The following is a 24,645-nucleotide window of genomic DNA, read 5'->3' as shown; positions in this document are numbered from 1 at the left end:
CTTCCTCCTCCTCATTGCCTGCCTGCTTGTGTGCGCACACACGTACATCAGAGCGCCGTGAGCCATGAGAACTGGCGGGAGCGATCCAACTTTCCCTGAGAGAGAAGTGGGCAAAATAAGACCCAGTGGGTGTAACCAGTACGCCACCTAGCTGCGGAGACGCTACGGCGGAGATCCGTCGACTGTACCGATTATGAAAAACACCCGCGCCGATGTTGTTGCACGGAGGGCTCCGCGCTCTGCTGGGAAACAAACTCGCCTTTTCGGGGGTGTTTTTAACCTCCGCCGGCCTTAGTTATGTAACCGGAGCCACAATCTAATGCACCAGAAGCGGCGGATCGCTCGCAGTTAGAACCGACAGGAGCGGAGAGCAGTACAGCAACACCTTCAGCTCCTTCTGCCTTGAACGCAGTTGGCTCTGGGACGCGCTCTCTGGGTAAGTAGCCTACGTAGCCTTATTACAGATTGTCATGGCAGTCCGTATTAATGTGCGCAGGCCTTTTCATCATGACCGAGCTCAAATTCGGTGCATCCGCTTTGCGCTAATTTTATCCCTTGTTGCTGAGCGTGTTTCCCCCCCCTTCCTCTGTTCTCCTTGCGCGGTGATATTTTTCTTATTTCAATGTTGCTGACACCAGCAGGGGGACTGGCAGAGGACAGAGGGGGTGGGGAGGGGAGGGGGGCTCTCTCGGGACTGATCCACATCAGCAGGCGCGTTTTGATGCCATGCTCCCTCTTTTACTTCCATGTTGAGTTTTTAGCTCGCTTGCTGTGCATGTTGGCTGTGTTTGTTTGTTGTTGTTTTTTTGTTTTATTAGGACGCTCAAACACGCGTCATATGTAATAACGGAGGAGAGAGGAGCAACAACAACACGTGTGTTTCATTTGCAAGTGCGCCAGCATCAAGAGGATGGTGCGCAAAGTCATTTTAGAGGAGAGAAAGCTTCAATATATCTACAGTGGCAACATCAGTCAGCCGACACAACTGCGACCCGAGTACATAATGTTCAATCAACACACTTCTAACTGAGGGAGAAGTGTGTGTACGTGTGAGGAGGTGGGGAATAGAACAATCGCCAAAGTATTCACACCCCTCAAACTTTTTCAACGCTCTGTCACGCAGGAGCCGCGAAGTTTAATGTGTTTTACGGGAGTTTTGTGTGACAAACAAGCAAAAAAGAAGAGTAAAAATGTGTAGTGGAAAGAAAGGCTGCATGGTTTTAAATGAATAATAAAAATAAGAAAAGTGTGGCATGGTTACACTAAGCCAACACCTGTGCAACCAATTCAATTGCCTTCTGAAATAATTAGCAAATAGGTGTAACATAGTCTCAGTACAGCTGGTCTGTGAAAGCATCTGAGGTTTGTTATTGGAAATTAGAGAACAAGCAACACGAAGACCAAGAAACAACTAACGTGTTAGAGAGAAACTGAATTACTCAAATCCAAAGCTTCCATGGTCATCCACCTAAACTGCCAAGTTGTGCAAGGCGTTAACCAGGCAAGCAGTGGCTTTGGAGGAGCTGCAGAAATCTGGAGCTCAAGTTGGAGAAAACCATGAACCACATGGCAATTATTTGTTCCAGCATTTGAAAACTGATTTTCACAGAAGACCTCCATCAATCTGACTGAGCCTGAGCTATTTTGCAAGAAAGTATTTCAGTCTCTAGTTGTAAAGCTGGCAGAGACGTAACCCCAAAAGATTTGCAGCTGTAGTTGCAGTAAAATTGGTTTCTGCCACACACAACACACCTTAGAGATTTCTATTTGCGAAACACAATTAAAATCATTTTCTTCTGCTTATAATTAGCCATTACTTTGTGCTAGTTGATCATATGAAATTCCAATAAAGTAAACTGAAGTGAACGCTTGTAATCTGACAAAAAGGATAACTGTTTAAGGTGAATACTATTGCAAGGTACTTTACTTCTCCGTATAGGGGCGCCTCCGAAAGCTCTAGAAAAGAGTGACCAGATGCGAGCCACTGATCATCTTTTCCAAGCACCGTAAAAGCTGGAGCCAGAACATAATATCAGGAGTATAAGGACAGGAATGAGAAGTACGCTCTGAAAGACACAGGCATGACAAACCAATGACTAAAACAAAAAAATAAAAATGTATTTTAAAAAGACTTTCATCTACGATTGCCTAGTAAATTCGTACGGTTGGCCACTACCTCACAAGTTGTGCAAGGCGCTTATGGGCGCTACTCCTTCCCTGTGAAGGTGAGGTGTGAGAACCGAGTGACTAACTGCGAGGCTTCATGGTTCAATAACCTGAGATGCCAACACTGGAGCCCAGTTTCCAGCTGTGCTCCTGCTGTTGTCAGGCAGATGCTAGCAGCTGTTGTGGTCCTCGATGATAACACTGTCACAGGATGGTGATCATGATGCTGCTGGAAAGACGGAGGACCATTATCATGATTTAATCGTCCCTCTCCAGAGGAACCACAGTGACTTACGGTGTCAAGTCCACCCATCATTCTGTCACTGGGAATAGCTTCTGCTCTAATCTTAGAATAATTCAGAGTTATGTATGAGAGGTATGGCTCTGGAGAGCATAAGGAGCTATTAGTATGCTCTTTGACTGATCTTGAATGGGCTTACCCTTTTAGGTTTGAAAMCCTGCCACTCTCATTATCTGTCTGCCGTCGCTTTTCACTACAGCTGTTTCAGAAAGTGCCTGCATTTAAAGATGTTACCCAGTCATTTGAGTAAAGTTTTTAGCTCTACTTTGTCATTTGTTGAATAACATTTAATGAGGAGAAAATATTTGTTTTGGTATTGTATTATAACTTGTCATTTTCTCAAGATAAAATCCATTCTTCATACCAACATGTCTTTAGTGACATCACAAAAGGTAACTGATTAGAGTTATTTTGAATGTGTACATTTGCAATCTTGTTTTTATTGTAACGTCTCCATCAGTCTGAGATTCCTATGACTATATGTACATGTTGCATAAATTTAGGTACAAATCTAAAAAAATAGAGAAAAAATAAATTTTGTAACTGTTTTAGCAGAGAATATAAGACCTTTCTGCAGTTATGTTATTTACAGAATAACACCAAGAGTATAACTAGCTGATATTAGAGAGTTAATAAGTTGGGCTATCTGCTCTGGCAGAATGTGTAGTTAGCTACTTGACAGACATACTGCTCACAGTTGACCTACTTCAGTTTTTAAACAGCAATCAGTTATTCAGAATGATGATAGCAGCCCGGGGAAACCTTCGTTCCCCATCAAGGTATGGGCAGTTATAGCATTGGATGTCCTTATCAGGGGAAAAGTGATACTGTTATTTATTGTGATAATGATAAACTCTAGTTAATGATGGCTGCATAACTCAAAACGTACAGAAAAAGGCTTCATATGTTTACTGTTTGAAGTCATTTCAACAGTTTTTCATAGATGAAATAGTTGTCCCAATGTTGGATCCATGAGACCATCAGTAATTTGAAATACTTTTGAAAATATGAAATATAAATCCAGCTGTTTCACTCTTTCATAGAACTATGTAGGTATTGTACTGAGGTACTGCAATTAATAATGGATAAGTTTTGTTTTTAGAGCAGCATTCTTGTTTGGGAGGCTCTGACTATATTAACTGATAGTGTTGCCTAATACCTATTTCATGTCATAACTGTGTGCTTTCTTAATAACTGATAAGATTTGAGTTTGTCCAGCCTGTAAGCAAGGGAAAAACTGTTTAGCCATTTCTTTCAGCTAGTAGACCGGCAGTAAACAGCAATAGGTGAGGGAAGGGACAGTTACTCAGGTCTCCAGACCTGAGGTATAGATAATCAATACTCAGGCATGACCCCAAGCACATTTCTTTATAAAGATGTTAAAGCGCGATACTAGTAGTTAAACCCTGATACTAGTAGCAAGCATTGCCTAACTTCAATGTGTCTATCTCTAGTCAGAGCAGCATCATCAAAACATTTGAGAAATCTGGTAACAATAAAGGTCAAGATAAGTTCCAACGACACTTCCTGCAGAACTGCTGCATCCCTCGCTACTTCTGACTCGTACAAAGATCCGATTCGTTGGTTAGCCTCACTGTGTGGACAGGTAATACAGCTGGCAACATCAACAGTCCAGTCAACTCCAGGGGGGAAGTAAGAAAAACTCCCATTGTTCAGTAGACAGAAAGAGAGAAGTTAAAGAGAGTTCAGACTGGCTCTAGTCTGGAAAATTAAGTAGATGTTGGAGGCAGTACAAGTAAATGACAGACATTCACTTGGGGCAGTAGCCCAGGGCTCCAAGTTTTTGGGGAGACATAAAAAGAGTTATTTTTAACAAATAGATGTTTTTCGGGCAATATGTCTTATGCTTACAGATTAGTGGAAGCAATATCCACGAGGTTCTTTAATTAGTTGGATTAGTATGCGATGCCTTGTTTCAAATGAGTGGCATGACATGGGTCGGTGCGGTTTGATATGCTGTTTTGTCAGCTCCCATTGTAAAAGCGGTCCACATAAGAGACCCACACTGCACCATCCTAAATAGGCTCTAGGTGGTGTGCAGTTGTAGTTGGTATAGCATAGTTAGAGTGGAGCTTCTGGCATTATACAGTCCGTTGACTGGGGGACAGAAAAATGTCTTTGCTTGTGACCATCACAAGACAGACTAGTGCAACATGTTTGACACCACAATAGGCTTTTGGGTTTCATCCTGGCTTCCCAGTGAAAGTCCAACTGGTGGTGGAAGCACTTTCAGCGAACCAAACCGCACCGACCCGTGCCGTACCACTCAGTGGAAATGAGGTACAAATAATCAATGCTCCAGCAGGACCCCAAGCACATCAACAGCAGCAGTCTTTAAATACATGCTTCATACCTTCTTCTTTGTTCTGTAGTGTATTTTAGTGACTGTGTTACAGTACAGAATATAATGCTACAGTAAATGCAATATCTTAGGGCATTTTTTTTTCTATGGGTGAATACATTTGGAGTGTTTACAAAGAACTTCTTTTGGCAAGGACAAAGATTTTTTTTCATATGGAGAAAACCAAAAATACTTTATTAATATGAAGCTATAAATTTATTGTCATTTGTATGTGCAAAAGAAAAAAAAAACTTGCGTGGGTAGGGCTCCCAATGGTGTCTGGCATGTAAATGTGCCGAAAAACCAAACAGACGGAAAAATTGAATCAGGAATATAAACACATTCGTACAAGTTAGAGATCTGAATAACCGTTTGCCTCCTCTCAGTGCCCTTCATGGCTTGGGGAACATCAGTCAAATTCTGGCTCAAACGTGTATGGTTAGCGTTTTTCAACTCAAATGAGTGCTTTGGAGTCTATGTCTCAATTTGTCAGGAGTTGCTTTTCCGGCATAATATGTTCCAATGCTGGCTGATCAGATTTATTCTTGCGCTTCTTGTGACGTTATAAACCCAATCTCACGCTTGAAACAGTAAGTAGAATTTTTTGTTCTGCTGCGCATTGTTTAAACTTTGCATTTTGTGACGTCCTTTTTCACTCAGCTGTGTTTTACTGTCAGTATACGGTTGTCAAGCCGAATAAATTGGCATCCTTGGATTGCATCTTTAAGAAAGCTACTGTCCACGGCTGTACTCGTTTGATTTTATTGTAAGCAGTACTGGCCTTAAACATGCTTTCCAATACTGTTACATAAGAGCAGTTTCTGGAACAGATGTCGATTCGTGTGATTCAAGGAAAGAGTTTCTGTGTGTGTTTGGACTCAGGGACCTAGAGGCAGGAAAGATGGTCCACTGAGCTCCTAATGAAAACATTAAACTGAGATGCTCTCGTAGGTTTAAGGCAGCAATTCAACGTGTTGTTGAGAGACAGATGAGCTATTTCATAAGTGGCCTTCCAGAGAGACAAGAAGAAAGAGCCGCAAGAATGCTTTGGCAGGGTGTGTTTTATTAGAAAATGGACGAGCGTGTCCCTTGATGAGAGATGGAGACTAATGAGAGGAGCTCGACGAAGGATGTCACTTTCCTTTTCAAAGCTTTTCGGTTTGGAAGAAAAACAGTTGTGAACGCAGGGTGAGTGAGAGTGAAAGTTTTTCTCTGGTGAGCGGATTGTTATTTTTAGGGCGTGTTTCTCTGGTGTAATGTCACATTAAAAGTCCATTTACAATGGGGTCAATGAAAAGCTTTACTTGACTTAGAGGAAGCAATGGGAGGAGGAGGAATTTGCACTCCTTTCCAAAAATAAGTTTCACCCTTTCCTACGGATTTGTGTTACCACTACTGAAAAGCGGGAGGGAGGAGGGGAATGGTTTGCACTGTGAATGGAAGGATTTAGGCTGAAGAGGAGGGAAAAGCAGAAAGGACTGCTCAGAGGGAAGAAATATGGTTCTGATTAACAACGATACAGTTTTCGGGTTGACTGTTTTACTGTGTGGTCTGCAGAGGGGGAATGAGAGTGGATGGGACTAATAGGAAATGTATGAAAAAAAGGTTAAAGCCAAACACGAAAGGGGGCGGGGGGTTTTGAAAGAAAAGAGACTACAGTGAAGGGAAGGGTGGGTGGGGAGGTGGCTGTGGGAGTAGCTGAGAACAGAAGGCAAAGACAGTGGGGAGACGAGGGGAGGAGACTGGATCAAGTGTTCGAATATGTCAGGAGACGACTGATTGATTCGCTGATTTAGGGAGAGGAATAGTAAGGGTTGTAACTGAGCTACAGTGTGCAGGGGACGGTGGCTGTGGTTCAGATCTATAGGGGCAGTGCTCTGCACAACTTCTCCATTAGATCACAGCCAAAACATTTTGTGTATTTTATTTGAATTTTTGATAGATCAACAAAGCTGCACTTAGTTGTTAATTAGAAGGAAAATATTAATGTTCACAGGTAAGAATTTGAAAAGTGTGCATTCATATTCATCCCTCCTAACTCCGAAACTTTTAAAATCCAGTGCAACCAACTTCCTTTAGTGTGTGTAGTTTAGTCTCAGTATAAATGTATGTTATGTTAAGGCCTCTGAGGTTTGCTAGAAAACATTACCAAACATTTGTCACCCTAAAACGAGCGGCGAAACAAGGTGATGGCAGCGTCACGTTTGAAATGCTTTAAAATATGATCTTACTGAGAAGGAAGAGGGATTTCTTAGAATCCCCTTTGGATGTATCCAGTCTTACAGATAACAGCTTCCACAGAGCCAAACGAGTGTCAGACATCCATGTTTGGTCTGATAAGACGAATTGTGATAGAGAACTAATACTTTACATCACAGCAAAACAACTTCCATACGGTGAGATGTGGTAGCGGCAGTGGCACTAGATTTTGTTTTAGGGACACTACTAATTCACTTCATGCTTTTGAGAATTTTATTTGCAAAACAAAAAACTTTTAAAAACCTTGTAACATTTTTCTTCAAGTTCAAAATTATGCACTTCGTTGTGTTGGTCAGTCGCATAAAATCCCCCCAAAATGTTTTAGTGTCGAGCTAACATAACAGAAAATGTAAGAGTTCTTACAGAAGCGCTTTTGTTATGCAGCGTAGCTGAAGACCGTCAGAAGAGACCACTGTGAGAGTTGTTTGGTGCGATTGTGAGTAAAGTCTTCCAGTTAGAGCTGACATTCTGGGAATCTGATTGGCCTCCTGGGCTTTCTGTATGATGAGATCATCTCTGTGGACACAGACTTTAGCACCTCGCTGCAGCTGCCTGCAGGAAGGGGACTTTCCCCCTCAATTCCTGTGCCGCTGCGATTCAGCATCTGAGCTCACTAAAATGACTAATCTCTCTCTCTCTTTCTCTCTCTCTCTGTGTGTGTGTGTGTCTGTTTTTTCGTCTCCTCTTTCTTTTGGATTCATATTTACTCAGCTCAAGTCTGAAGGACAAGAGAGAGACCTTCCCTCGCTGGTTGACGGCAATAAACTGCACTTGGACAGTTAAGGGATCTGTTTTGCTAACCTTTCTGGTTTGCACCTGCAGTCTGCCCTTCGTCTTTGACCCCAACAGTCCCTCTGGGCTCATTTAAAGGTGTTATACTGGGAACTCCGCAGAACACTGCCTCTCCCCCCTGACTTCTCTGATGGACCAGAGAGTGAAGGGGGGGACCCCTCCAACCACCGCCTCCACTCTGGACTCCACTTCTGCTCCTGAAGACTGTAAGCAGGACCAAGTGGCAGAGAAAAAGAGGAGAGCCGAGGGGGAGAGTGGCAATGTTGGGAAAAAAGAGGAGGAGAAGAGAGGACCAGGAGGAAAAAGGGAAGGGGACAAGGGAGCAGTGCTGGAGCTGCTCATCGAGGGGCGCTGCGGAGGGCAGCAGGAGCTCCAGCTCTCTGGCAGGGAGTCAAACTGCCCCGAGGGGAACGTAAGGGTCCGGATTGGACTCCAGGCCAAGCGCACCAAAAAGCCGCCCAAGATTTTGGAGAGCTACGTGTGCAAGCCCACCATCAGGACGTATCAGAGGCAAGGCAGGGGGGCTCTGCTGAGGGCAGATGGAGAGGGAAGAGCGGTCCAGCAGATCAAAAACAGCCCAGCCACAGACGAGGCAAACAGGGAGCAGCGATCGGGCTTGGATACCGTCCAGGCCACATCCAAAAAAACTACATCTGCTGCTTCACCGCCGCTTGCAAAGCCATTATCGTCCTCGTCATCGCAGCCTTTGTCGATATCCTCGACATTAACTTCAGAGTCTGCTCCTGCTTCTGCCCCCAACATATCAAGCCAAGGAACCAAGACTGGCAAACAGGTAGGACACTCAGCCTCCCAGCTGCTGGCAGTAAATCTGCTGCTGACGTTAGCTTTAAATAGAAGGACAACAACCAAGGCTTTCAGTGAATGAGGGTTTTCATCCATTATTAAAAAGAACCACATGTTGTAGTTTCTCTGTTAGTTTTTAGAGTTAACAAGCAGATCCTCATATTCACTGGAATGGTGAAAAGAGATAAGTGTGAAATAAGCTATTGTCTCAGAACTGAAACCTAAGCAGCAGATTACAATTAACAGACCTAAAATTAGACTGATAGGACGGTAGCCAGTTGGAGTTATTACAGACATCGGTCCATCAGTCCTTGTGATGATCGCCCAAGGGGAAGCTTATAGCCATAGCTGCTGAAACGTCACTCGAGCAGCAGCAGCAGCAGCAGCATACCAAAATTACAGAACGAGTATAAAATGTCAAGCCTTCTCATCTGTATTAGTGGCAATTTATAGCTACCAATAGCAATGTTTTCTCTCTCTCTTTCAGTCTCTGCCTGGCCCTCTATATCTGTAGCTCTCTTCTATTTTTACATCCCCTCTTTTCTCTATGCGCTCTCATTTATCTTTCACTCCCCCCTCTTTCCCTGTCCCACTCGACTCCTCTCTTTTTCTCCACCTTTGCATTTCTCCTCTCTTTGCCCCCATTCCAGTTTCCATCACCTGGCTCTCTCCTTTTCCTTGGTATGCCCTCATTTTCTCTACCTGTTTGACCCATTTTATTCTTATACTCTCTTTTTATGCAATAGAAATATTTTCTGGTTAACCACCCCTGTTACAGCATTAATCTGACATATCCTCAAAAGTTCAACGTAGAAATATGCATCAAAGTAGTTGCAGTAACCCAGATGCATAATTGCACACAACCTTGAACTGATACTTCGCCACTGATAGTGATAGTACCTTCCAAACGTTCTCCAACACTCTCACATTGTGAAAACATGTCTTGTCTACGCGTCTCTTCTGTTTGCTCCACAGTTTCGGTGTTTTTCATTTTTGACTTTCTAGCAGAAATCCAGAGTTTTAAGGTCCAAACTGGCAAGAACTGGTTCTCTTCATAATTTTACTCAGTGACCGGAAAGAAAAAAATAACCACAAAACATCTTACTGCCATCACCATGTCTCACTGTTGGTATGGCGGTCTTCTGGTATTATTTTTGGGCCAAACATATATTTTAGACTTTGGTTCAACAGACTATGACTATTTCCACCCAAGGCTTTGGAAAATTTTAGCTTTGATGTGCCTGTAGAAGGCTTTGAACATTGTCTGGTAGTTGGTACCAAAAAGGTAAGTGAGTGTTTCAGAAATTGCTTATTTACTAGAATGTGTATGCACAACCCTCTTTTAGGTTTACAGGTACAAGTCTGTTTCACTGCCAATGGTGAAACATTGTGATGGCAGTATGATGCTTTGGGGTTATCTTTTTCTTTCTGGTTAAGCTTAGCCAGGTTTACCTTAATTTATGATAAGAGTGAACTGAAGAAGACTGAATGCTGAAGTTTAATCAATTTGTGTTTCAGCAAGTGCAGGATTAGGGATAAAGGATGTAAAGCTGGGTTGTTTCTCTTATTTTTCCTCATAGCATGTATTGAACCCACAATAAAGATGGCCACAACTTAAGAATGATTAATCAGTGTCTCGTTTTTTAAAACAAGGGTGTGTGCGTGTTACTGATAAATCTCAAGGTTATTGCAGTCTGTGACAGAAATTGTGTTTTTGCATTCCCCAGGTTCCCATCAAGCTGGCCGATAAGACGGACGATAAATCAAATGGCTCATCAGAGAAAGTGAAGAAAGACAAGCTTCCAAGTGTTAATGGACAGTCTGCCGCTGCAGGACTTAAATCCTGCTCTCCCACAACAGATCAGACAACTTCTACCACTCCGTCCACACCGAGCAAGCAGACAGTCTCCACTTCAGAAACCAGGAATGAAGGGAACAGCTCCAAGAAACACAATGGTTTGGTTCAGACAGCAAAACAGAAGGAACTATCGAATGGGAGGAGTTCTTCAAATATCCTTGGCACTTCGTCCTCATCGAAAAACAAAGCTGGAAAACTCAGCGGTTCCTCTTCTGCTTCTTCCACAGATTCCACAGTGAGGCCTCTGGTGTCTTCTGGCTCCTATAAAGAGCTTTCCAGTAAGACTAAGCCAGACTCTGCTCCCTGTCACCAAATTACCCCCAAATCACAGTCTTCCCCCTCCTTGGATCCTTCCTCCACCCAGTCAGAGGGTTGTGATCCCTCTCCACTACTCCTGATAGCCAATAAGAGAGAGAAAGAGAAGAAAGCCAAGAAGGAGAGACGTAGAGATAAAAAATCAAGGAGAGATAGACCAGAGGCAGACAGAGAAAAAAGTGAAAAAAAAAAGGATGAGGTTAAGAAAAAGAAGGACAAGGATGGGAGATCAAGACATGACAAAGAAAAGGATCAGAAACACAGAACTGGCGATTTATGGAGGGATAACCTAAAGAATGAGACAGGAAAAGCAGATAGGTTAAGCCCTGAAAGATTGAGGACACAAGATAATAATGCAAAATGCGGTGAAACAGTTGGTACTACTAAATTAGATAAGAGCTCTAAAAAAGTGACTCCAGTCAGACTAGAGGAGAAAGAAAAGACAGTAGACAGTTGTAGGCTTGCTAAACAAAGTGAGCCCGCTTCAACAGGTGATTCCAATAAATCAAAAGAACAAGACGTATCAAGATACCCAGTAGTGCCTCCGCCTCTCTCCATGTCCTCAGCTCCTCCCCCTTTGCCCCCGTCTTCCTCTCACATTCCTGTTTCTCCCCCCTCTTCACCCCGGGAGCAGGACAGCCGACCACTCAAGAAGCGCAAAGCCAGAAGGCCCAGCTGGACCAGGCTGGTACATCGCGCCCACAGAGCGGAAAATCAGGAAGCTTCTTTGGATTCCCTGCATAATCCATCGCTAAGTTTCCCCCAGATCACTAAGACATCGTTTCCATCCAAAACGGCTGTTCAGCAGAGCGATGAGTCACAGTCAGCGCCCTTGAGCTCCTTATCCAGTTGCTCCCCCCCAGTGTCTTTAGCAGCCCCAAAACAAACTCACCCCATGTCAGATTCAGCCAGGAAGAGGGGCCGTCCCAAATCCCACAGCTCCAGTTTGGATGAACCTCCTCCTCGACTTTCACCAAATGATATTCCCTCTGAGGAACCAATTGTAGGCTGTGACAGATCTAAGAAAGCCCCGGTCTTGGTACCGATACTGCAGTCTAAGTCCAGCCCTAAGAAACGAGGGCGTCCCCCCAAAAGACCCTTCCCAGAGGACCAGGGCGAATGTGCACTGAATCCCCCCAATCGCAAGGAAAGGAGCGAAGACTTTTATCCTCCTGAACGGGGGAACCGGCAGCTAAAGATCAGGAGACTGATTAATGAAATGAAGAAAAGAAAGAAGAGGCGACTTCACAAAGTAATTATGTCTGGTTATATGGGGAAGGAGGGCAAGGGAGGAGAGGTAGTGGATGGTAAAACCTCATTGAGAATGTGTAAATCGATTGAGGACACAACAGTTCACACCCTCACGGCCCTGTCCTCCTCATTTGGGAGCAAGCTGGGCCCTCAGATCAATGTAAGCAAAAGAGGGACCATTTACATGGGCAAGAGGCGAGGACGCAAGCCTAAGTCCCAATCAGCAAACCTAAACTCTAGCTCTCAGAACTCCACGCAGTCGTCTTTGTTTACCAGTCCCCCTGAAGCATCTCTTTTCTCATCTAGCCAGCCACAGCCACCCCCATCTCACCCATTTCCTTCCCCTTCACTTACCCACTCTAGTGGAGCCCAGAGTCCTTACAGCGAAGGCAGCCTCACAGAACCAACATCCTCCCTCCTCTTTTCCCACCACTTCTCCCTCCCTTCCCCATCCTCCTCTTGCACGTCCCCACGTCCTCCTTCCTCCTCTTCCCTCTCCCCCTTTGTAAAAAAGAGCTGTCCATGTCAAGGGAGACATCAGTTTCCCTTTCACCAGTCTTCATGTAAGCTCTCGGCTGCCACTGCTTCAATGCACCATGTACCGGGTTCCCCGAGTCACCTGAAGGAGGCCACCCCCTCACCAAGGAGCGAATCACACAGTGACGAGACGCTGCCCAGCGACAGCGGGATAGGAACAGATAACAACAGCGTCTCTGAGCGAGGCGAGATGAGGGGAGCCCGAGGAATACTGAGGATGGGTCATGGGTCAGGGGTGATTCTGGGAGGTCAAAGGCTCCCTCCATCTCTTGCGGACCGCCCCTCTCCGGTTTCATCGCCCCTCTCTCATGTGGCCAGACACTCAAACGCCATGAACAGCTCAAACGCCGCAGAGCGCCACAGAGATCGGCACCGACACAGGCGCAGGGAATACGACTGTCCCGCTTCCTGTGCCTGCGTGTGCACCTGCCTTGGACACAACAAGTGCACTCATTCCGACTATTACTCTTGCCTTGGACATAGTGCTCTGAAGAGACAGAAGAACAAGCATAAGAAGAAGCACCAACAGATGCACATGCAAGACCCAGAGTTCCTAGCTGAACTGGATGATCTGATCACTCAGTTCAACGAGGTTCACATTGGACGACGGAGCTGGGCGAGGACGGGATTTGGGCAGGGCTTTGACGGAGGAAGGCGACATCATTCCTCCTCTCATTCCCACCGGTCCAACATCTTTCGGATCAATCTGAATGGCTTCTACTCGCCACACCCTGCGTCCTTCCCAGCGGCTCCTTCCTTCACCCCTCAGCCCTTCTATCCTTGCCATTGTAACAGGAAACTGGACCGCCGGCAGTGCGGCTGCCCCTCAAAGTTCCAGGAAACAATTGAAAACATGGGCTTTTACGGCAGCTACCCACCAGCACCACCGTCGCTCTACCACCACCTCCCCAGTTCTTTCCCGCTTCCACCCCCTCACCAGTACGCCCCCCATCAGTCCCACCACGCTCACTTCCTCCTCAACCCGGCCAGATTCCACAGGCGCAGAAGCAGGTTGCTCAGGGAGGGAGCTTTAGGAGGAGAGGTGGAGGGAGATTTAGGGGCTAGTAGCAGAGGAGCAAGCTCGGGGTTCGTTTCTGGCCTCTCTTGTGGCTGGGGGAGGAGCGAACATAAACATAAGCACCGTCACCGGCACTGTGAGCGAAACATGGAAACTGAAGAGGAGTTACAGGATGAGGAGGAGGAAGACGGCATGGATAGGGAGCTCTTGAGTGGTTCAAAGACACAATCAGGGTTCACTTTTGGGCAAGTAGAGGGAAGAAGGAAAGGGGGAAAAGGACCGGGAAGCATGCTGTCTAAAGACTCGCCTTGGCTACGTCAAAATGGAAGCATTCCCTTCTCCGCTGCCACTTCCTCTTCATCATGTTCTTCAGCAGAGAGATACAAAAACACATCTCTCACTTCTTTGGGCCTTGGCTCCACTCACCTGTCTTCCTTTGGAGGAGGCTGGGGCGGCTTGGGCCACAACTGGGCAACATTTGGGAGTCTAGGAAGCCCAGGATTTGGAACCCTGAACCCCAGTTGGAGAGGCTTTTCCGGGGACAAACGCGTGGGCAGACTGGCTGCCTCGGAAGGAGAAGATGAGGACGGCGAAGATGATGTCGACGACTCACGCCTGTACGCTCCAAAACACACCAACCTGTTCACTTCTGCAGCCATGTCAGCAGCGGGGAGGGGCCTGAGGAGTGGATTGAGCAGCAGGATCCCTGGAAGTGGAGAGAAGTCATGGAGGAGGGACGAGCCAGCGTGGACAGAGAGGAGGGAGGCAGGTGAGAATGCTTTGATGATCTGTATGGGCAACTGTTGAATCCACAACTGTCTTCTGTTGTTGCTTCACTGGCGCTAAATGTGAATCTATTTTGAATGCTGACAGCAATCCAGATAAAACAGAGACTCCAACACCACTGAAATATAACAATAGCAGTCGTATGATGACAGCGAGCTGAGAAAATGGGTTTACGCAGAGAGCCTCTTTTCACTCGCACAGTGTGACAGATTTTGCTATTTGCACAGTGCGGAGATGAAACTCCACCAACCAGCAGCCGTGTGCCCAATATAGTGACAGAGCTGCTTTTTCTCAGGTGTTGTTGAGCCACACATCAAAGCCCGGAGGGTGCATGAGGAGAAATCAGACTCCATTCTTTTTATAGCCAGCTTCAGTCCCTTTCCTGTGCAAGGGCACTGACACAGCCACTCTGCAGCCACTCCTCTTAGAATTTGTTTTGAAATTATAATAGTGATCTGAAGCTTACAAACACTCACAAAAAAGGCATTACTCTCACTTTAACTTGGTTTATTAGAACTCTTCATTCACCAACCAACTCTGAAACATTTATTTTCAAAACAAGAATTTGGTGAAGAAGTTTGAATTTATTATATATACGTTCATTTATCACTAGTTAATGACCGGATACAATTTTCTTGTCTCTTTGAACAAGCTTCTGGCACACCTCCGTCTGGAAATTTGAGCACTCTTACAAAAATGTTATAGCTCCATGAAATTGCTTGGATTTTAGGGCAGCTTTTAAATAGAGCTAAGGTCAAGGCTACTCCCAAGACTCAGTACTTAGTGTTATCCATACCAAAACTAGTTTTGATATGCTTTTGGGATCATGCCCTGTTGGAGCAACTAGTTTGGTTTGGATTTTAACAGTCTGACCCAAAATGTCACACTCAGATGAACGTTGGTTAGGATGTTCAGGAATTACCCAGGAGCCACCAGAGCTCCAGCACGTTGTGAAATAAAGGCTGTTTGAAACACCAGCGATGCTGTCTGTGGTGACAATGTTTTTACGTAACCTGAACAGAGAAGGTGCTGTTGTCCTTACAGATATGAGCTTTGGTGAAGTCTGGCTTTGGATTAAAACTCCACTTCCCAATAACATATTTGGCATCTTGAATGGACTTTCTATGTCTTTGATGACCACAACTGATAAATATTTGAACAACCAAGATTATGAAGCTCAAAGAGAGCTTCATAATCTCTCTTTTTCACCTTTATCATGGTGAAAAAGAAAGGGAATAGTGAGGAAAATGTGGGTTAATCATAATCAGCACTGTATACATTGAACAGTAAAAAAAGCAATGCAAAGCAATTTTAATATCCCACAGGCCAGTTAAGTCCCACTGAGTGGCCTAGACATTTGTCTTCAATGTGAAGATTGGTAAAGCAAGCAACTAGGCGCTTCAACAGGACAGTGATGGCAAACTGACATCTTTAAAATTGATCAATTTGGCTGACATTAAGCTTCCAGAACAGACTCAACCTCAACTTGGAGTATGGAATATGCTTAAAGTCAGGTCAGTCCCAGGAATACGATCAATTTGAAGTTTATAGTTGAGCCTGTGTTAAAAAATCCTGAATAAATTCAAACTTTTGCACCAAATTCTCGTTTTTAAAATCTATTAAAGATGTATGTGTTTTATGCTCCTTCCACCCTGAAACCAAAAAGTCCAAATGCGTTGCTAAATAAAAGTGAAATTCATGGCTAAGATGAGTGCTTGTCAAGTTTTGGGTTCCATATCTTGTGGGGAATCTGCAGGAACATCTTTAAAATCTTCCTGAACCGCACGCCGCACCAGCCAAGGGCTGTCCAGCGAAGCACAGTCATTAGTTAACCACCAGATCAGCTATTTAAAGCTCGTCCTATTCCTCCCCGCTGGGCCGGCCGAGCCTGTTTGATTTGGAAAAATCCAATAAGGAAAGAGTGGTCAGTCTTGTCAGTGGCTGAGGAAAATGGAACAAAAAGATGGATGACCTCAGGAGAGATTGATGAAGGGATCAGAGGGAGATCAGGAGGGGGGCACACAGAGTGCGTATGTGAGGAAAAAACATCTCTTTTTGTCCCTGATGAAACAAAACAAAACAGGATTAGAACGTTAGGTCATACTTTGCTCTGTTTCCTTTTCCAGCACTGTTTTTCACTTTAACTTAGTGTGCAAAAACAAGTTATGTGCATAAAAGGTATGCGTGCCTCCATGTGTTTGTGTGCATCATTTATTTCTGAGTGTGTGCAGCTCGTAAATCACTTTTAATGCATTTCCCAGAAGTGATCCGGTCAGAGGAAATGTTGTGACTCACCTAATCTGCGGCTCGTCCACATGACTCAGCCCAGACTGGCCTCACCTCACACCTTCTGCTGGCTCAATCTCTCATCCACATCTGTCTTATTTCCTCTCCGCCACTCATGCTCCCCCTCCTCCCTGTCCCCCTCGCCTCCTCTCCCCCTCTCCCTCTCCTGCAGGTTTACAAGGTGACTCGAGGAGCCGTGGCCAGCGAAGGAGCGTGCCAATTCCAGACTGTGCTGCGGTGAAAAACAAAAGGGGGCCAGGACGTCCCAGGAAGCACCCGCTGCCCTCTGTCGTGTCCTCCCCTACGCGCTCATCTCATGCGACGCCGTCCATGTCGCCGGCTGACTTTGTGCCAGAAGCCGGAGGAGGGGCAGAAGAAGCGGTGCCAGAGAAAAGAGGAGGAGGAGGAGGAGGTGGAGGCAACACGGTGCAGCAGGTCATGGATCTGGAGTCGCAGGCCCGGAGGAAGAGGGGGCGGAAGAGAAAACACGGTGACTCTCCGTGCCATCAGAGGTGAACACCGGAGCTGGTTGACTTGACTGTTCAATACAACCACTCGCTGCTGTTATATTAACCCACCGTTTTCAGCACTGTGTGCTAAACCAGTGCCCTCTATCTCTCTCTTTCTCCTTTACCCTCCCTATCACTCTACCTCTCTGTTTGCACTTTCCTTTTAGTTTTGCCAAGGACATCCCTGAATGTGACACGCATTCTGAGTTTCTCAGCCAATCAGATGTCGACGAGGCTCCGACACAAGCAGTAGCTGCCCGCAGGGAAGAGAACAGTGATGGCTCCCCCAGGAAGAATTACCTGACAGCAGGCCTTTACTCTGACGATTATAAAACTACAGAGTGAGCCAAGTGAACCCATAAACTCCCTCATATATAGGATATCTAATTATCTTTTTCCTTTTCATGAATCTTTCCTTTCTCTTTATCTCAGTCCTCCCTTCCAAGCCCAGAAGAACTGCAGTGAGAGTTTAGAGTACACACCAGGGGAGCATGAGTACAGCCTTTTGCCTGCTCCCATACATGTTGGTGAGTGCAGATTAGCATCTCGACTTTGTTCTGGCTCGTTCTGGCTGTCGCCGCTCATTTCGAACTATCTTAATCTTCTTTAGGAAAGTACTTGAGGCTGAAGCGAATTCACTTCCAGCTGCCATATGATGTGATGTGGCAGTGGCAGCAAAATCAGGTATTTAGGTAGAAACAAGAATTCAAGCAAACAGATTTATTCTTTTTTTTTTTTATAACTCAGATGTAACTCTGATGTAATTTGGGTGCAGCTTCAGCGTCAACCTGCTGTCCCCCTGAAAAGGAAACGCCGTTACTGTGAGTTTATTTCTTATTTGATATTACTACTACTACTGTTGTGACTTCAAGTAAATATGTGTACAAACCCCATCCTCATCCCTGTTGTAATCGTAGGATACATGCTTTACATATCAGTGGACAAGTGGTGTTTTTTCACATCTTAAGATTTTCTTTTAAAGTGCCAAAGAGATCAATCTGTCCTAATCAAAGCCCACACTTCCAAATTCCATGTTTATGTTTGTGATGGTAGGACAAAAAACTATATTTTCTGGCTTCACTGCCAAACAACCAATTAGCATATAGATATAATCAAATAATATAATAATACTCAAATACCCAAGATTACTCTTATTTCTGCAGTTCTAAATGTGTTTTTGAGGTTTTTTTATATTTCATAATCCGTATTTCCGTAGCTGGTGCCAAAATAAACGTAGGTCTTCGTCCAGCCTTGATTGTCACAATTTGAATTTTTTAATTGAGAAAAGTAGCTATTTCGATTTGGAGTAAATACTTCAACCATAAAGAACACCACAAATATGTCTTACCTAAATGCCATGTTTCATTGTCTTTCCCATTTTGATGACTGGCAAAAAAAAACAAAAAAACCTGGCCTTCTGCATCACATCATAGTGAGGCCTCATCGTCCTCCCTGTGCAGAGTGACAATATAAACCTGGTCACTCAGACCTTTGGACAAAAACAGGCCCACAGCATCACTACTCCTAATGGGAATTTAACGCTTTTCCAGCATACTCATTCTGACCCATCTTTGCTGTTTAATGCATTTATGCCTAACAAAAAGTGGACATTCTAGGTTATTTATTTGCAGTTCCTAACTTTGAAAACAAATAACTATTAATTCTTTAGATCCCCCCCACCCCCCGAAAGAATAAGACAAGTTTTTTTGAATGAGAGGTTGAATTTTTGGAAGATCTTCTGGTTTTAGATTACACTGCTTCGTGCAAAATGAAATGATTTCACAACTTTTTACACATCTGTGCCAGGGTAGCAAATAAATCTGATGCGTCGGATTCTTACTGTGCGTCTGATTTACGCAGGTCGCCTGAAGCAGAGGACTCCGTCTTCCCAGCAAATAGCGGTGGGTTTTGTAGCTTTGGTTTGTTCTATTCCAGCACAGAGCTCACTGTTTTCCCTCCATTCATTTCCTCACGTCTGCGTTTTACCGAACAGGAGGAGAGCTCCGGAGACATCACCAGCCTGTTCCCTCACCTCGACATGGAGCCTCTGACCTGCAGCGAGAAGTATGGATTTCAAAATAAACTGCTGTTAAACTCATTTCAGCGTCAGTAGGGTAACCGTCTGTGACCGTATGTGCCGGGTCCAGGAGCTTTGTGGTGAAACACCACGTGTTCCTCGTCAGGAACTGGGAGCTGGTGAGAGACCGACAGATCCGAATGAGGATAGCAAGGGGGAGAGACGGCGACGAGGAGGAAGGAGAGGACTCCCAGATCGCGTCCTACGACGGCGCCAGTGGGGACGACAGCCACATCAAGTCAGGTCCATGAAGCAAGTGTGTGTGTTAGTTTTTGTTTCTGTAGGTGTTTGTGGTTGAACCTTGCGCACTTTCATTTTTTTTGTGTTGCCGTACATCTGTGTGGACCGTGTCGTATGTGTGCATGTATGTGTGCGCTCCGTCCGACTTCATGTTTGGCTTGTCTTTCCGTATCATACTCAGCAGCCCAAACTAAGTGGTTTTCCAACCACAGAATGCAGCCTGCAGAAATGTTTCCTTGTTTCTGTCATCCAATGCTGGTGTCCAAGAACTCAGCAGGCATCGACTTTCTCCATTAGCAGTGAAACCACACACTTTCATCCAGCAGACAGAAACCAAAGAGAAAACAAGAACACATATAATTAAAATGTAGCCTTAAAAGATGATGTTCCAGCCTCCGCTAACGTGCCGAATGCCGTTCGACCTGCAGATCACTCAGTGGGGGTGGAGGTGACGGTTATCAGCAGCAATGACCCCCACCACCAAAGTCAGGACACCTCCAGCTCGCTCACTGCCAGCCCCAGCGTGAGTTAGCCGACCGCACACCACCCACATGGAGGAAAAAGTCTTCTAACAGAGTGAAGATTTTTTTTTTTTTTCAAATCTGCTTTTGCAGTCAGTTGTATGTTTTTGGTCTCTCCAGCCCACCAATAGCCGGAGCAGACAAGAGGAGGAGGAAGAGGAGGGAGAGGAGGAAACAAAACGAGGGGAAAGAAAGGTCTGCAGCAGAGAACAGAGGAGGAAACGGTTGAATGATTTACTTTTGACTCTGCAGCATTCATAAGTGAACAGAAAGAGAGAGGTAAGTGGAGCATCAGCTGGTGTACAGTGCTGGCAAAAGTACTCACACCCGGTTACTTTTTACAAATTCGACCACACAGCGACCACAGATTGCATTGAAATCAATTTGGATTCAATGAAATAGATCTACGCAGAGTATATCGCTTTATAGTGGAAGGAAGATTGTGTTTTTTTTTTTCAGATCTTATTCAAATAAAAATCTGGAGTGGAAGTGTGTGGCGAGCAATGGGTTTCTGCCCCTTTAGTCAAGTTCAAGCAGCTGTCTTCACAAGTCAGTCAATTACATGTCATTTTAATCTCGCTTCAAAAACCAGCTGTTCTAAATTTCCCAAAGTTGAAACACAGTGGTGGCAGCATCATGATGTGGGGAAGTTTGATAGGATTGACGGTAAAATGAAGGGAGCAGGAGAAAGGAGTCCACGGTTTGGTCCATAAAGAACGTTCTGCCAGGAGAGGCTTGTGAACGGTGCAGTCACATGGGTACTCCCTGGCTGTTGCCAACCAGATGGATATAAATAACTTTGTTGTCGTGCCGTTTTCATGGCACCCACTTCATGTAGCGCAACTTCCCCATCGCCCCGGATTAAAACTGTGGATTTACTGTACGCGTGCGGAGTGGAGCCGTCCCTGGCATCTTAGCAGACTTCCAAGCCAATGTTGACAATTTTTCTGAATACAGCATTTCACCAGAGCGTATCATTAGCATGGACGAGGTCATGCTAACGATGTTTATCTTGACAATTTCAAATAAATGCGACTAGAAAATACGGTACATATCCCAAAAGCCCTGCAACCGTATCTGCAGTGAAATGCGATTCTGCAAAGTATTAGTAAGGAAACACTTCGGCCACACTTTTCAGATTTTTATTTGTAATAGTGTTTCAAAACCTTCTCTTACAATCCAGATAAATTATCGGCGTTTGCCACTGAACAGTTTGGTTTGATCCAGGACTGCGTGCAGCACATTGGTAATTTTTATTTTATCTTCATGTAGAGTGGAATTACTCCAAAAAAAGGGACCAGCCCCAGCAGTGAAGAGGTGGACTGAAACCGATGTCACTGCACCTACTAAAACGACAGAAAGACGAAGACGGGGAGCGTTTGACCATGAGACGAACGAGACAAACTGACGTGGATGAAGGAAAAAAAATAAAATAAAATGAAAAGGAAAGACCAGCTGAAATGAATTTGCACTAGTGCTGGATGAACAAGCACACTAAAGACTGTATGTATTCTGAGTGAACACACTTAAAAAAAAAAAAACATATATACACTTTGAATGCTCTCACTGCGGCACCTTAAGCAAAAACAAAACTAAAAAGGACGTGTGTTGCTCGGGAGGTTGAACGCGGACACGTACAGCGCGGTACTCGGCATTTTCGGCTCACTAGTTTCCAAGAGACAAGGAGCTCATAAGCCGCCCGGGGAGGAGAAAACGCAAATGTAGCCCGGGCCCCCCTTAAGTAGGTCAAAATTGAACCCTCATTTACTTGTTAAGCTTTCAAAGTCACATTGCACCTTTGGGAAATGGCACAAGGAGAAGCGAGCCAGTTAAAAGCTAAAAAAAAAAAATTAGAGAGAAAAAAAAGAGTGTTAGGTTTTTTTTTCTGCTTCGCTTTAACAAGACTGTGTCTGCCATGTTCCAGTGAATAGGGAAAAGGGAGGGTGGGAAGAGCTTAGCAATAGGAATTTTGGCATTGCTGCAAGAGAATTTCTAATGAGGTTTAGAGAAAGAGCTTATTTTTTAGAAAAAAAATAATAATAACAAAAAGTGTTGTCTGCTATAGAAATGGACAGAATATATCCATGACAGGAATGTTTATTGTTGAACTATTTTCAGTATTGCTTCCAAGGAAAAGGGGGAGATAGTTTTGTTTACTCCCGACTGCCTTTGAGAGGGTTTCCCTCTTTTCTTCGGAGCACTGACAATCAGAATGTCCTCGGCGATGGTGGGGGGGAGGCGGGTGTCAGAGGGGAAAGGGATACAAGAAGTGATTTACCCCAAAATGCTCTGTAGAAGTGCCATGTCGTCTTATGTGTAAAAGCGAGCTCATGTGGTCTTTAAAAAGCAATATCTCCTCTAATAAGGACTATATAAGTACTCCAGTTATGTTTTTTAATTAATTTGTGAATAATTTGTTTTTTCTGTACAAAAAGCATATTAAATTGTTCTCATCCTAGGATCATTGGATTAACAAGCCTTTCAGTTTTATGTGAATGTACAGTACGTAGTTTGGTTTTCCTTTTGGCCGCAGTAGAGTGTAAATTTAGCATAACGCATAAACGCTACCAGTCAGATCTTTCATTTTGCCGAGGCATTTTTAACAGTATAAGCAGCTGACCAGTATATCCTTAGAACTGACATGGTTGTATATTATTTTTACTCTCTCTTCTTTTTGTAGAGTTACATATTTTGCCTCCTTTTTTAGCCGAGCGTACTTTGGTCAGACAATCTGTGACAGTAAACTAGTTTCTTTTTTGTTTGTTTGTTTTCCAGTGCTCTCTTTCAGTAGTGTGGCTTCTTATAGCGAGCCAAAAAAGTGCAATTTCTTTGACTGTTTACATACTGTATGTATATTTTTCTCCCTCTTTACTTTTTTTTACCTAAAGGCACTACATTATTGCCAGTGGATGATTAACTTTATAGCAAAGGTACACATAAAGAGTTATTTATATAGTTTGCATGACATGTAACCTTTGCCTGTTGCCTCTGACGGTGTGCATCTGATAAGCAAAACAAAACAACAAAAAAAAGTGATAACTCATTGCCATAGAATGTCAGCTCAAACATTTTGCCTCTATATCCATAATAATAAAAGCATTTTATGTCTCCTGGTACTAAACCCTGTGAACTCGTCATGCTTCAGCCTCAAGGCCCTCCTCCTTCCTGCTGTGTTTGTGTTTTTAAGTGAAAGTACCGCAGTGATGCTAATCAGTGTGAGTTTACAGTGCTATCTAGTGGTGTAAGATTGAACGTCTCACAGTCTGTTGTCCTCTGTAATGACCCACAGTGGACAACAGGGCTGTCAAAGCAGCACAATAACAAGATGGTGGGAGGGTGTAGCGCATGGAGGTGCTCCTATGCTCTCCTCTTTCCAGCCTTTAAAGCTAGCTGGGGCAGACTTAGGTCATTTAAATCTGAAGAACAGAAACCCCCCAAAAAAAGGGGGATTACAATAGTGGATAGGATTTTGAATTTTTACTGACTAGAATGTGTATGTTTGCAGAATGCCTGGTACAATCCTGTTTTAAACAAACCTGTTAATTTACATGTTGAAACAAAGAAAACTTTCTTTGTTCTTTCAAAGGATATTAATTTTAACTGTATTTCAATAGACTGGCTGCACAGTAAAGCAGTTGGTGGCACTGTTGCCTAGCAGCTAGAAGGTCGAAACCTGGGCTGAGGTTTTTCTTGCATGTTCTTCCCGTGTGCATGCATGGGTTCCCTCCAGATACTCTGGCTTCCTCCTACAATCAAAAAACATGACTGTTAAGTTCATTGAATACTCTAAAAAAAAACAAACTACCTTTAGGTCTGAGTGAGTGAGTGTGTGTGTGTGTCTTGTGATGGACTGGTGACCTGATCAGGATGTATATCGCCCCTCGCCTGATAACCGCTCACCAGGCCCATCAGTCATTTAGTGCCACAAACGACTAAAATATGCTTAAAGATGCCCGACACTGCCAAAAGGATTTGCTTAAAGGCCCAAATCATTGAATTTATATGTACAAATAATGTTAATGGGTACAGGCGTATGAAATTCAGGACCCAGGGATGCAGACTGCCTCCAGTGCCATTTGTGAAAGAATTTTCTGTCAGGAGCTTAGTGAGTTCCAGGGTGAATTTGATTGGATGCCACCTGTGCAAGATGAGATTAGTATGAGGTCATAGACTTCTGAGTCAATAAGCGTCCAATGCAAACATCAGGGCAGTTCAAATATTTTTATTAAAACTAATGTTTGACTTTAAGAGCTTTTGAGTCCAGACTGTCAACTTCAGGTAAGATATTGACAGCTCATGAATCCAACAGAACCACACTTCAAATAAACCTGAGCTGTCCCTCATTCATGGCTGTTATCAGTACAATTTGGCTGATACAATTTCAGAAATCTTTGCATTTTTACATCAATATTTTTGAACCATTTGTTGCACAGGTTCTCTCACAGACTGAGGAGTGGTACATTCGTTCATGTTTTTATTTCAGAAAGACTCAGAAATAAGTCTATGAGGAATAAAATAAATAAAATGTGGCAGAATGAAATTTAAAATATGCATTTCTTTTTG

The 24,645-nt window shown here is 44.2% G+C and overlaps 1 protein-coding gene across 4 annotated transcripts; it reads left to right on the top strand.

Moving 5' to 3' along the window:
• The first annotated feature begins 65 nt into the window (after window positions 1-65).
• On the top strand, window positions 66-23,203 carry LOC103478185 (histone-lysine N-methyltransferase ASH1L). Of its 4 annotated transcripts, XM_008431758.2 has the most exons (14): window positions 70-436; window positions 7,800-8,673; window positions 10,412-14,432; window positions 16,908-17,247; window positions 17,412-17,585; window positions 17,677-17,771; window positions 17,855-17,928; window positions 18,020-18,065; window positions 19,105-19,145; window positions 19,238-19,308; window positions 19,392-19,564; window positions 19,990-20,084; window positions 20,203-20,361; window positions 21,355-23,203. In XM_008431758.2, exons 2-13 carry the CDS (start codon window positions 8,011-8,013, stop codon window positions 20,341-20,343), a joined length of 5,934 nt encoding a protein of 1,977 aa, XP_008429980.1. In that variant the 5' UTR covers window positions 70-436; window positions 7,800-8,010; the 3' UTR covers window positions 20,344-20,361; window positions 21,355-23,203. The 4 variants fall into 4 exon arrangements, 3 of the variants coding, with proteins under 3 accessions (XP_008429983.1, XP_008429981.1, XP_008429980.1); XR_001777427.1 differs by lacking the exon at window positions 21,355-23,203 and having other exon boundaries at window positions 69-436; window positions 19,392-19,559; window positions 20,203-20,292; XM_008431759.2 differs by lacking the exons at window positions 20,203-20,361; window positions 21,355-23,203 and having other exon boundaries at window positions 69-436; window positions 19,392-19,577; window positions 19,990-20,075.
• The last annotated feature ends 1,442 nt before the right edge of the window (window positions 23,204-24,645 follow it).

Source organism: Poecilia reticulata, linkage group LG16, assembly GCF_000633615.1.
Source record: "Poecilia reticulata strain Guanapo linkage group LG16, Guppy_female_1.0+MT, whole genome shotgun sequence".
In the NCBI taxonomy this organism is placed as follows: domain Eukaryota; kingdom Metazoa; phylum Chordata; class Actinopteri; order Cyprinodontiformes; family Poeciliidae; genus Poecilia; species Poecilia reticulata.
The sequence above is the reverse complement of the archived record's forward strand: the minus strand, read 5'-3'. Positions and strand labels throughout refer to the sequence as shown.

What these genes read in the sequence shown, in the direction of transcription:
- LOC103478185 (XM_008431758.2), top strand. Translation starts at nt 8,011, where the DNA reads ATGGACCAGAGAGTGAAGGGGGGGACCCCTCCAACCACCGCCTCCACT. An exon ending in GCCTGCTCCCATACATGTTG is followed by an intron (nt 17,772 to 17,854) that starts GTGAGTGCAGAT and finishes AATCTTCTTTAG; the next exon opens with GAAAGTACTTGAGGCTGAAG. An exon ending in CCTCTGACCTGCAGCGAGAA is followed by an intron (nt 19,309 to 19,391) that starts GTATGGATTTCA and finishes TGCCGGGTCCAG; the next exon opens with GAGCTTTGTGGTGAAACACC.